Below are 11,963 nucleotides of genomic sequence, written 5' to 3' on the forward strand. Positions count from 1 at the left end.
AAAAAAAAAAAAAAAAAAAAAAATCCAGCAGGTCCAAAGATCCAGAGGCTAGAAAGATTATGGAGTTTTCAAAGAATAGCAATAATGAGCCAGAATGGCCGGAGCAGAGAGACGGTATACGCTGGAACTGAGAGGGTCAGGCAGGGGCCAGGCCACAAGAGCTGTGTGAAGGATTTGAGTCTTTATCCTAATGATGGCAGCAAGTATTCACATGCCAGACACTGCTCTAAGTGCCTTCCATATGTTATCTCATGTAATCCTTCCAGTGACGCTAATGTAGGGGACAATTTTTATCCCGATTTTACAGATGATAAAATCAAGGCACAGAAAGTCTCAGTAACATATCAGGGTCTCGTAATAAGCCACAGAACCCGAATTTAAACCTAAGCAGTCTAGTTCCAACATCCACCCTCATCCATCACACCATACTGCCTTTCAGAGCCATAATGTGTCACCAAAGTGCTGCGATGGAGATGGGGTAGCAGAATCAGATTTGACTTGTGAAAAGATTGCTGTGGCTATGGGTTCTTATCACTCTAATCACTGCTTGCACCATGCTTGGGGAGGACACTGGGAGTCATCAGTCTATCTGGTGGTGTGCTGGTGCTGGCTTGCAAAAGCTCACTGTGCACATCTGTTCCCAACTTCCCGATCAATGATGTCACATCAGTAGCTTGAAATCAGCTAAGGCGAGAGTATTCACACCATGGAAAGGGGCACACACTACAAACCAGTGTCTGCTCTTCTCTGTCGAGCTGGCTGATAAACAGTTACCAGCACAACACTATCTCTGCCTCACCCCTATAGCGTCTCAAAGTCCCGGTCCACGTCCTTCAATTTCCAGCCCCCATGTCTTGAAGGATGAGACAGGAAGGTGAGGGCCCTGAGTCTAGGAGTACAAAGGCCTAGATTAGATTATAGCCCAGCTCTGCTAGGCAGAGGAGTCGTTCCTGGCCCATTCTCTTCCACCTCAGGTCTGGAGGGGTGTGGGCACATCAGTGTCTCGGCCCCCATCGTCCGCCTGGGGGATCCCATCACGGCCTCCTGCATCATCACGCAGAAATGCAGCCATCTGGACCCGGAGTCACAGATTCTTTGGAGACTGGGAGCAGATCTTCAGCCTGGTGGGAGGCAGCAGCATTTGTCTGATGGGACCCAGGAATCTACCATCACCCTGCCCCACCTCAACCACACTCGGGCCTTTCTCTCCTGCTGCCTGAACTGGAGCAACACCGTGCAGATCCTGGACCAGGTTGAGCTGCAGGCAGGCTGTAAGTCCCTCCAACCATTCATCTACTCTGCTTCCAATACCCTCCTGCCAATACTAATAAGAATATTACTGGCCAGGTACAGTGGCTCACGCCTGTAATCCCAGCACTTTGGGAGGCCAAGGCAAGGGGATCAACTGAGGTCAGGAGTTTGTGAGCAACTTGGCCAACATGGCAAAACCACGTCTCTACTAAAAATAAAAAAAATTAGCCAGGTATGGTGGTGGGCACCTGTAATCCTAGCTACTCGGGAGGCTGAGACAGGAGAATTGCTCAAACCCGGGAGGCAGAAGTTGCAGTGAGCCGAGATCACGCCACTGCATTCCAGCCAGGGCAACAAGAGCAAAACTCCATCTCAAAAAAAAGACTATTACCTATTGAACTCTTGCCTAATAAGCACTTTATGGGCATAATATCAGGTAACAGTAGTATTGGTGCTACTATTTAGCCCCACTTTGCGGACGAAGAACTGAGATTCGAGGAGGGTAAGCAACTTGCCTGTCACATATTAATAGGATGGAGGCAGTGTGGCTCTAAAGCCAGTGTGGTGACCGCTACTCTACAGAGCCCAAGTCCTCAGCCATCAGAGGGTGTCTCCAAGGAGAACATTCTCTATCAGCTGGGTTTGTCCTCTGCTTCTCCTCCACCCCCATCTCAACCTTCCTTTCAAACTGAGTAGGATGGAGTTTGTGCCAAGCTGAGGCATAAGAAAAAACAAAGACCAAGGTTCATGTTTAAGAATCAGTAATGGGCCGGGTGCAGAGGCTCATGCCTGTAATCCCAGCACTTTGGGAGGCCAAGGTGGATGGATCATTTGAGGTCAGGAGTTTGAAACCAGCCTGGCCAACATGGAGAAACCCCGTCTCTACTAAAAATACAAAAAATTAGCCAGGCGAGCCGAGATTGCGCCACGGCACTCCAGCCTGGCTGACAGAACAAGACTCCATCTCAAAAAAAAAAAGAAAAAAGCATCAGTAATGGCCACTGCTAACCCTTACATGGCATTTCCTGTGTATCAGGCACTGTTTTGAGCACTTCAGAGTGAGTCATTTAGAGTGACATTAGAGTGAGTCATTTAGCCCTCACAATAACACTAGGGGGTGGGTATTTTACCATTACCCCCATTTTACAGATGAGGATGCTGAGGCACAGAGCAGTTAAATAACTTCAGGATCACAAGGCTAATGAATGGCAGGACCAGGATAAAAACCCAAACACTGCACTGTCACTGACAAAGAGTCTGGAGTTGGGGGGCTTGGACCTGGGGCACCACTGTGCTGCTGGGGGCCTGTGATGCTTGCCCCTGTGCGTGCCTGTAACTTAGCTTCCCCCAGTGCTGCCCTTCCAGAGCCACTCTGCCTGGAGACAGTGGGGACCAACAAGGTGACAACTGAGGAACCGAGCCAGGGACCAACTGGTCCCACAGGGAGCTTTCTGAGTGTTCTGGGTGGTCCCACCCAAAGCCCTCACACTCTTCCCACCTACATGCAGACCCTCCAGCTGTACCCCGCAACCTCTCCTGCCTCATGAACCTCACAACCAACAGCCTCAACTGCCAGTGGGAGCCAGGACCCGAGACCCACCTACCCACCAACATCACTCTGAAGAGCTTCAAGTGAGGAGGGGCCCCCACACCCCGGTCCCCTCCCGTCGGGTTCTGGGATGAGCCATGGGTAGGATGGTGGACATGCCTCTGGGAGGGAGAAGGGAGCCTCACTTTCTTCCTCTGCTTGACACCCAAGCCTGGACTATTGGCAGGAGCCGGGCCAACTGTCAGACCCAAGAGGACTCCATCCGGGACTGTGTGCCCAAGGATGGGCAGAGCCACTGCTCCATCCCACGCAGACACCTACTGTTGTACCAGAATATGGTCATCTGGGTGCAGGCAGAGAACGCACTGGGGACCAGCATGTCGCTACAACTGTGCCTTAGTCCCATGGACGTTGGTGAGTTATACTGGGTGCAGGGGAGGGAAGGGGTCCCCAAAACGGGCAGACACAGAGAGGAATGGAGAGGGAAACACAGGCCCAGTGACAGATGAAGAGACACTGGAAGATCTAGAGACAAGGGCGGAGAAGAGAGACAGAGACAAGGAGGGGTGCAGCTGGAGACAGAGAAATGGGTACACAGACCCAAAGGCCAGAAGAGACACAGAAGCAAGGAGACACATTCAGTCATGCTTTCAGCACGTTTTCTGAAGCACCCACTAAGTGTAAGGCACTGCTCTAGGTACTGGGGATACAGCAGTAAACAAAGCATCCAAAATCCCACCCTCAGAATGTTGGATTCCAATGGGAAGTTAAATAAGATAGAATGTCAGATGGCAATAAGCAGAAAGGAGAAAGTAAGGAGGAGAAGGACACAGAGAGAGGGGAAGGGGAGCAGTGGCTATTTCAATAGGTTGGTCAAGAAAGGCCTCACTAAGAGGGTGACAACTGAGCAGATCCTTGAAGGAAAAGAGGGAGCAAGCCACTGGCTATCTGGAGGGAAAACATTTCAAGCAAAAGTAACAACCAGTGCAAAGTAACGACCAGAGCAAAGTAACAACCCGTGCAAAGGCCCTGGGGCAAGAGCAAGAAACAGAGACCTAGAGAGAAACAAAGACTCATAGAGACCGAACCACAGAAACCTGCCATGGCAATGTGGGCAGACAGTGAACCACAGACAGGGAGACAAGAGGGAGCTAAGACAGAGCCCTCTAGGGTGGGGCAGGGAGAGCTTCTGACAGCCCCACTCCTTGCAGTGAAACTGGAGCCCCCCATGCTACGGACCCTGGACCCCAACCCTGAAGCGCCCCCTCCCGAGCCAGGCTGCCTACACTTGTGCTGGGAGCCATGGAAGCCAGGCCTGTTTATAAATCAGAAGTGTGAGCTGCGCCACAAGCCACAGCGTGGAGATGCCAGCTGGGCACTGGTGAGGCGGAGGGCAACCTGGAGAGCCTGAGGTGGTGGGGGTAGGGGCAGGGTAAGTTGGGCTTGAGCTGGCCCTGGAATGGCCCAGAGATCCAAGGCTCAGAGTCATGTCCACCCCCGACCAGGTGGGCCCCCTGCCCTCAGAGGCCTTTCAGTATGAGCTCTGCGGGATCCTCCCAGCCACGACCTACACCCTGCAGATACGCTGCATCCGCTGGCCCCTGCCTGGCCTTTGGAGCAACTGGAGCCCCAACCTGGAGCTGAGAACTACTGAACGGGGTAAGGAGGTGATGAGGGGCTGGGAGCAGTCATCAGTATCCACTCCAGGCCCCAGGGCCCTCCCTGACTGGCACCCTCCTTTCTTGTTCCATCCACAGCCCCCACTGTCAGACTGGACATATGGTGGCGGCAGAGGCAGCTGGACCCCAGGACAGTGCAGCTGTTCTGGAAGGTGACTCCCTCTGAAGGCTACCCCTCTACTTTGACACCTCCTCCAATCCAAATAGACCCCTGCAAACTGGGGCTTAGGACTCCGACAGGTCTGAGAAGTGTGGATGCATTTATATGTGATTTGCATGCACTTTGCATGTGCCTCGGGAGCTGAGTTTGCTTTTGGATAGACTACAACGCCGGGCACAAGGCGGGTTCAGTGAATCGTTAAAAGCCTGCTGTGTGCACTGACTTGTTTCTCCCTGCTCTCCAGCTTCTTCCTGCCCTCCTTCCTAGAGCCTAGCACAAGGGAACAGAGGGAAAAGGGGAGGGGTGAGAAGCCTGGCCCCCAGCCTGGGGATGCTCCATTGTATGATCCATCCACCCCACCTAGAGGCTCTCCCCTACTCAAGAGGAGCTGCACATCCCCTTCTCTTTTTCCTCCTGTGCCCCATAGCCAGTGCCCCTGGAAGAAGACAGTGGACAGATCCAAGGTTACCTGGTTTCTTGGAGACCCTCAGGCCAGGCTGCGGCCATCCTGCCCCTCTGCAACACCACAGAGCTCAGCTGCACCTTCCACCTGCCTTCAGAAGCCCAGGAGGTGACCCTTGAGGCTTATAACTCAGCTGGGACCTCTCTTCCCAGCCCAGTGGCCTTCTCAGAGAGCAGAGGTAAAGGGGGCTGGCAGCCAGAAGACTGGTCAAGTGTGTCAGTTCAAAGGCTAGATTGCCTGGGTTCAAATCTAGTCCTATTGGCTGGGCACGGTGGCTCACGTCTGCAATCCCAACACTTTGGGAGGCCAAGGCAGGCAGATCACCTGAGGTCAGGAGTTCAAGATCAGCCTGGCCAACATGGTAAAACCCTGTCTCTACTAAAAATGCAAATATTAGCCAGGCATGGTGGCATGCGCCTGTATTCCCAGCTACTTGGGTGGCTGAGGCAGGAGAATTGCTTGAACCTGGGAGGTGGAGGTCGCAGCAACATGAGATCACGCCATTGCACTCTAGCCTGGGTGACAGAGGGAGACTTTGTCTAAAATAAAAAAAAAAAAATCTGGTCCTATCACTTGCTAACAGTGTGACCTGAGCAGGTTACATCCCTTCCCCAGCCTCTGTTTGCACATCCAGCAGATGGGGATGATAACAGTGCCTACTGAGGTGTGGCGTGGGTTAAGACATGAGTTAAGACAAGGGCCTAGTATACAGTAACTGCTCCGCCTGTGTCTGCTGTTACTATCATTAGCCAGAACGAGGTGAAGCTCACACACACACACACACACACACACACACACACACACACACACAGAGCCCATTCTGCCAAGAAAGCTGAGAGAGAAAGCCCCAGGCTTTTCTCCCTGGAACATGGTCTATGACTTCATTGTTCATTCTCAGGAGATCAGCTGCCACCTTCCCTAAACATGCATCCTCACAAGGTGGAACTAATCACAATAACAATAATAATAGCTAATATTCCCACTTACTAGCTGTGTGATCTCAGATAAGTTTATTAACCTCTCTGTGTCTCTCAGTTTTCTCATTAATAAAATGGGGACAAAAGTAGTGCTTCCTGGGTATGACTATTAAAGGACTCAGTGAATTAAAATATAACAAGGAGTTAGGTACAGTGGCTCATGCCAGCACTTTGGGAGGCTGAGGCAGGCAGATCACCTGAAGTCAGGAAGTCAAAACCAGCCTGATCAACATAGCAAAACCCCATGTCTACTAAAAATACAAGAATTGGCCAGGCATGGTGACAGGTGCCTGTAAACCCAGCTATTCGGGCGGCTGAGGCAGGAGAATCGCTTGAACCAGGATGGCAGAGGCCCTTCAGTATGAGCTCTACGGGCTGGAGTGCAGTGAGCCAAGATTGCACCACTGCACTCCAGCTTGGGCGGCAGAGCATGACTCCGAATAAAAAATAAAATACAGCCGGACGCAGTGGCTCAAACCTACAGTTTCAGCACTTTGGGAGGCCTCGATGGGCAGAGCACGAGGTCAGGAGTTTGAGACCAGCCTGACCAACATGGTGAAACCCCCCATCTCTACTAAAAATTTAAAAATTAGCCAAGCTTGGTGGCAGGCGCCTGTAATCCCAGCTACTTAGGAGGCTGAGAGGAAAAGAATTGCTTGAACCCAGAAGGCAGAGGTTGCAGTGAGCCAAGATCGTGCCACTGCACTCCAGCCCCGGTGACAGAGCAAGAGTCCATCTCAAAAATAAATAAATAAGTAAAATAAAGCAAAGTAAGGTAAAATGTAAAATAAAATAAAATACATCAAGGATTACACCTGACACATAACAAGAGCCATACAGTGTTAGCTGTCACCACTACTCTATGCTAGGCTTGTTCCATGCATCAAGTCATTTAATCTGCACTGACACCCTATGAGGCAGGAACTTTTATCATCATTTCCACTTTACAGATGAGGAAACTGAGGCTCAGATGTTGACCCACCCAAGGTCACCCAGCCTGTAAGTAGCAAAGCCAGGATTTGAACCCAGGCTTCTGGCTCCAGGGCCTGCATTCTTTTCACCTTCATTCTACCATTTCCCACTGTCTCCAGGCCCAGCCCTGACCAGACTCCATGCCATGTCCCGAGACCCTCACAGCCTCTGGGTGGGCTGGGAGCTCCCCAGTCCACAGCCTCAGGGCTATGTGATTGAATGGGGCCCAGGCCCCTCCAGCACAAGCAACAGCAACAAGACCTGGAGGATGGAACAGAGCGGGAGCATCACAGGGTTTCTGCTGAAGGGTGAGGCTGGCCTGGAACGATGGGCAGGACCAGGGACAAAGGGAGGCAGTGCTTGTCTGACAATAAGCATGGGGCAGCCTGAACTGTTTAAAGGCATGGATTCTCCAGCGTTTCTTGATCCTTCACTGTTTCCATTTCATATCCTCATAATCAGGAAGTTCTCCCTACAGTCTAACCTAGTCCTTTTTCTATAGCCCTGACCCTGCCACCCTTTTAACTCTCTCTTCTACTTTTCTTCCCTAATTCTCATCAAATGATCTAAAGAAGAGATTGCGGAGGTTAACCTCAAATCATGAGGCCAGGGTAGCCCTGACTAGAGGTCTGAGGCTAGCTCCTGATCATCAGCACAGGTTAGCCCCTAACAGGAATGCCTACCCCATTTTCTCTCTACAGAGAACATCAGGCCCTTTCAGCTCTATGAGATCACTGTGACTCCCTTGTACCAGGACGCCATGGGACCCTCCCAGCATGTCTACGCCTACTCCCAAGAAAGGGGTTCGTCAACCATCCGGCCCCTTTCCAGAATCCTCTCCTCTCTCTTCCAAGGCTCCGCCTGGTCCCCAGCAATCAGGAATATAGGGAACACTGCCTTCCTACCATACTGCTGGCCCTGGAGAGGATCTCTCTCAATCCCCTGGCTTACACTTGATCCCTACAGCTGGACAGAAATTAGGTGCTGGGATAGAAGCTGAGCAGAGAGGTGGCACAATTCAAGGAGCAAACCCGGCAAAAATCAGTCCATTTCCCATACAAAAATAAGGTGTTAATATGTAACAGAACTTGGACAGAGGGGCCAGGCGCAGTGGCTCACACCTATTTTCCTAACACTCTGGGAGGCCAAGACAGGCAGATCACTTGAGCTCCGGAGTTTGAGACCAGCCTGGGCAACCTTGTCTCTACAGAAAGATAAATAAATAAATAAACAAACAAACAAAAAATTAGCTGGGTGCAGTGGCGCATGCCTATAGTCCCAGCTACTTGAGAGGCTGAGGTGGCAGGATCAGATCACTTGAGCCCAGGAGGTCGAGGCTGTAGTGAGCCAAGATGGAGCCACTGTACTCCAGCCTGGGTGACAGAGCGAGACCCTGTCTCAAAACAAAACAAAAGAAATTGGACAGAGGACCTGGCATAAATTCAGAGAGTGAGTGGCAGAAATCAGAGAGTAAATCAGATGAAATCAGGCCTAGTAGAAATCAGAAAGTGAGAATTTAGAGTCAAGCAGAGCCAGGTTCAAATCCTGGCTCAGACACTTATTAGCAGTAGGCGGAACCGGGATTAAATCCCTGGGAAAATGAGGCTTGGACATGAGTCCCCTTGGGCTCTTTCTCATCCACCCTGCAGTGGCTGGGAAGCCACAAGAAGTCCAATTGGACTCCCTTTACCCCCTGCACCTCTTTCTTCCCACAGGCCCCTCCCGTGCCCCAGAACTTCGTCTAAACCACATTGGCAAGACCTGGGCACAGCTGGAGTGGGTGCCCGAGCCCCCTGAGCTGGGGAAGAGCCCCCTGACCCACTACACCATCTTTTGGACCAATGCTCAGAACCAGTTCTTCTGTGAGTCTATCCTCAGTTCCCCACAGCCCCAGAAGGCCCAGGAGAGGGTGCTCAGCTGCCATGGAGGCAGCTTCAGCATCCAGGCCTAGGCTGACCATACACCCCTCCCAGCCGCCATCCTGAATGCCTCATCCAGTGGCTTTGTCCTCCATGGCCTGAAGCCCGCCAGTCTGTATCATGTCCACCTCATGGCCACCAGCAAGGCTGGGGCCGTCAACAGTACAGTCCTCAACCTGATGACCTTGACCCCAGGTAAGGGGAGTTGGGGTCTGGGCAGAGATGGCTGTTGGGAGGGTACCCTAACCAAAGGTTGCTGATTTTGAGAATAGAAGGGGACTGACTTTGAATCCCCTGATCGGAGGGAGGAGACCCAGCCTTCCCCACATGCACTCTAACTTCTTCCGGCTCCCCCCTCACTGCAGAAGGGTCTGAGCTACACATCCTCCTGGGCCTGTTCGGCCTCCTGCTCTTGCTCACCTGCCTCTGTGGAACTGTCTGGCTCTGCTGCAGCCCCAAGTGAGTCCCTTTGAAAAACCTGAGATCCTGCTTCCCCCACCCACAGGGAACCTCAGATCCAGGTGGGCCCATCTAAGTCCCTTCCAACCTTCCCAGACTTTGGGGCCCATGTCTGAGAGCCCCAGCCCCAGCTTCTTCTCTGTGCACGAAGCACAGCTGTACCTCTTCAGGTGGGGTAGGTGGGACAAAGGGTGGAAAGATCAGAGGGTGTGTCTGACCCAGCCTCCATCTGCCCCCTTTTGCAGCAGGAAGAATCCCCTCTGGCCAAATGTCCCAGATCCAGCTCACAGCAGCCTGGGCTCCTGGGTGCCCACCACCATGGAGGAGGTGAGAATCCAGGAGGGAGAGGGAAATGGGGTGGGGATGTTGGCCCAGGCTCAGTGAAGGGACACCTCCTGAAGCCAAGTACTCAGGCCTTCCTGTCACTTCCAGCAACATCCCTCCCTTTGAGATGAAACAGACCCAAAGAATCCCAGCTCTGTCCATCTCACAGCCTCAGTCATCTCCCTGTGATATGGAAAGGCTGACGATGCTGAGTCTGAACGGTGCGTGGCATGTGTCAGGCATGTGTCAGGAACATAACAATGCTTTGCAAGTGGAACCCTTTGTGTTCTAGAAGTAACAGCAGAATGACCCCACCACTGCCAGAACCCAGACAGGGACGGTGGCTGGGGCAGACATCTGAAATGAGCCGTGCTCTCACCCCACATCCTTGTGTGCAGGAGGCCTTCCAGCTGCCCAGCCTCGGCACGCCACCCATCACCAAGCTCACAGTGCTGGAGGAGGAGAAGAAGCAGCCAGTGCCCTGGGAGTACCATAACAGCTCAGAGACTTGTGGCCTCCCCACTCTGGTCCAGCCCTATGTGCTCCAGAGGGACCCAAGAGCAGCTTCCACCCAGCCCCAATCCCAGTCTGGCACCAGCGATCAGGTCCTTTACGGGCAGCTGCTGGGCAGCCCCACAAGCCCAGGGCCAGGGCACTACCTCCGCTGCAACTCCACTCAGCCCCTCTTAGGGGGCGTCAGCCCCAGCCCCAAGTCCTATGAGAACCTCTGGTTCCAGGCCAGCCCCCTGCGGACCCTGGCAGCCTCAGCCCCAAGCCAGGAGGACGACTGTGTCTTTGGGCCACTGCTCGACTTCCCCCTCCTGCAGGGAATCCAGGTCCATGGGGTGGAGGGGCTGGGGAGCTTCTAGGGCTTCCTGGGATTCTGTTCTTGGGCCTGCCTCTTAAAGGCCTGAGCTAGCTGGAGGAGAGGGGAGGGTCCAAAAGCCCATCACTAAAAACTACCCCAGCCCAGGCTCTCCCTCGTCAGCCATCAGCATCCCCCTCTCCTCCCAATCTCCATAGGGTGGACTTCCCAGGCAACCTGCATACTTTAAGGACCAGATCATGCTCCATCGGCCCCACCCAATGGCCTTTTGTGCTTGTTTCCTATAATTTCAGTATTGTAAACTACTTTTTGGTTTTGAGTTTGTGTTGTTGTTTAGAGACACTCTTGAGTGTAACTGAGTCTCTGTTATTGATTTTTCAAGGCCCAGCAGTCAGGAAGAAACTTCTCAGAATTGATCCTTCCTTCCCTCCTTTCTTGTTTCTTCCCTCCCTCCCTCCCTTCCTCCTTTCCTTCCCTTCCTTCCTCTCTTCCTTTCTTCCTCCATTCCTCGCCTGCCTTCCTTGCCTTCCTGCCTGCCCGCCTCCCTTCCTTCTCTTCCTTCCTTCCCTCCCTCCCTTCCTTCCCTTCCTTCCTTCTGCCAGCTCTCAGGATCTAGGCTCTGTGCAAATGACTCAGCTCAGTTCACACTCAGAGAGCTTCATTGTAGTCTTGGGGACTTGAAAATTGATCCTTAGGGCACAGTGACATGGGTTACATGGGGGGAGTGAGAGTGCAGTGGGACACAGTGAAGAAATCTTGGAAGAAAACTAACTCCTGTTGGGGAAATATAATTGAAAACAAAATCCCCTGCCAACCCAGAAAACCCCTCCACAAGGGTAAAAAAGAAACAGTGTTACCATTGAATAAGCATTAAAGCAGAATGTGATACACATCACAAGCAATCCACTAAAGAGACTGCAAAGACAGAAAAAAATATTACCCTTTTATATAGCCAAGTGAATACAACTTATTGTATCCACTTTCTCAAGATAAACAATAACTGGTCCTCAAGTAAGAGGGCTTGGCAGCACCTCACTCTAAATTTACCTAGTAAGCGGCAGCCACCTGCGTCTGCTAATTGCCTTTATCCAAAGGAAAAATCGATTTCCCCTATCTTAATGACAAGAGGTAGGTTGCAACTAAGAGCTAGGGACCAACTGAAGTTAGGCTCCTACCCTCCCACAGGAGCTGGGAGAGAGAGCATTATCCTCCTCAATTGTTACATTTCGAAGGGACGGCTCCCAGGTCCTAAAAAAAAAATTCCGGGGTTGTAAAACTGTTAAGAGGTTTATTTACCTTTTAAAAAGATTTACATTCGAGGCCGGGCGCGGTGGCTCAAGCCTGTAATCCCAGCACTTTGGGAGGCCGAGGCGGGTGGATCACA

General features: G+C 52.1%; 1 protein-coding gene across 6 annotated transcripts in view; it reads left to right on the forward strand.

Annotated features, from left to right (window-relative positions):
• Nucleotides 1-10,934, forward strand: part of CSF3R (colony stimulating factor 3 receptor) — an 18,183-nt gene extending 7,249 nt beyond the window's left edge. For 2 of the 6 annotated variants that reach the window (XM_037731791.1, XM_017509768.2), the window contains 14 exons: nucleotides 975-1,271; nucleotides 2,760-2,883; nucleotides 3,027-3,214; nucleotides 4,012-4,181; nucleotides 4,306-4,459; nucleotides 4,558-4,631; nucleotides 5,067-5,280; nucleotides 7,171-7,359; nucleotides 7,753-7,854; nucleotides 8,767-8,913; nucleotides 9,025-9,165; nucleotides 9,336-9,429; nucleotides 9,675-9,756; nucleotides 10,152-10,934. In XM_037731791.1, coding sequence (XP_037587719.1) covers nucleotides 975-1,271; nucleotides 2,760-2,883; nucleotides 3,027-3,214; nucleotides 4,012-4,181; nucleotides 4,306-4,459; nucleotides 4,558-4,631; nucleotides 5,067-5,280; nucleotides 7,171-7,359; nucleotides 7,753-7,854; nucleotides 8,767-8,913; nucleotides 9,025-9,165; nucleotides 9,336-9,429; nucleotides 9,675-9,756; nucleotides 10,152-10,622 — 2,447 coding nt within the window. In that variant the 3' untranslated portion in view covers nucleotides 10,623-10,934. Of the gene's footprint in view, nucleotides 1-974; nucleotides 1,272-2,759; nucleotides 2,942-3,026; nucleotides 3,215-4,011; nucleotides 4,182-4,305; nucleotides 4,460-4,557; nucleotides 4,632-5,066; nucleotides 5,281-7,170; nucleotides 7,360-7,752; nucleotides 7,855-8,766; nucleotides 8,914-9,024; nucleotides 9,166-9,335; nucleotides 9,430-9,674; nucleotides 9,757-9,861; nucleotides 9,975-10,045 lie in introns of those variants that run through there. The other 4 variants (XR_005197052.1, XM_037731792.1, XM_017509769.2 and 1 more) reach the window with 4 other exon arrangements.
• The last annotated feature ends 1,029 nt before the right edge of the window (nucleotides 10,935-11,963 follow it).

The sequence above is a fragment of the Cebus imitator genome, unplaced genomic scaffold (genome assembly GCF_001604975.1).
Source record: "Cebus imitator isolate Cc_AM_T3 unplaced genomic scaffold, Cebus_imitator-1.0 Scaffold420, whole genome shotgun sequence".
NCBI classification, from domain to species: Eukaryota; Metazoa; Chordata; class Mammalia; order Primates; family Cebidae; genus Cebus; species Cebus imitator.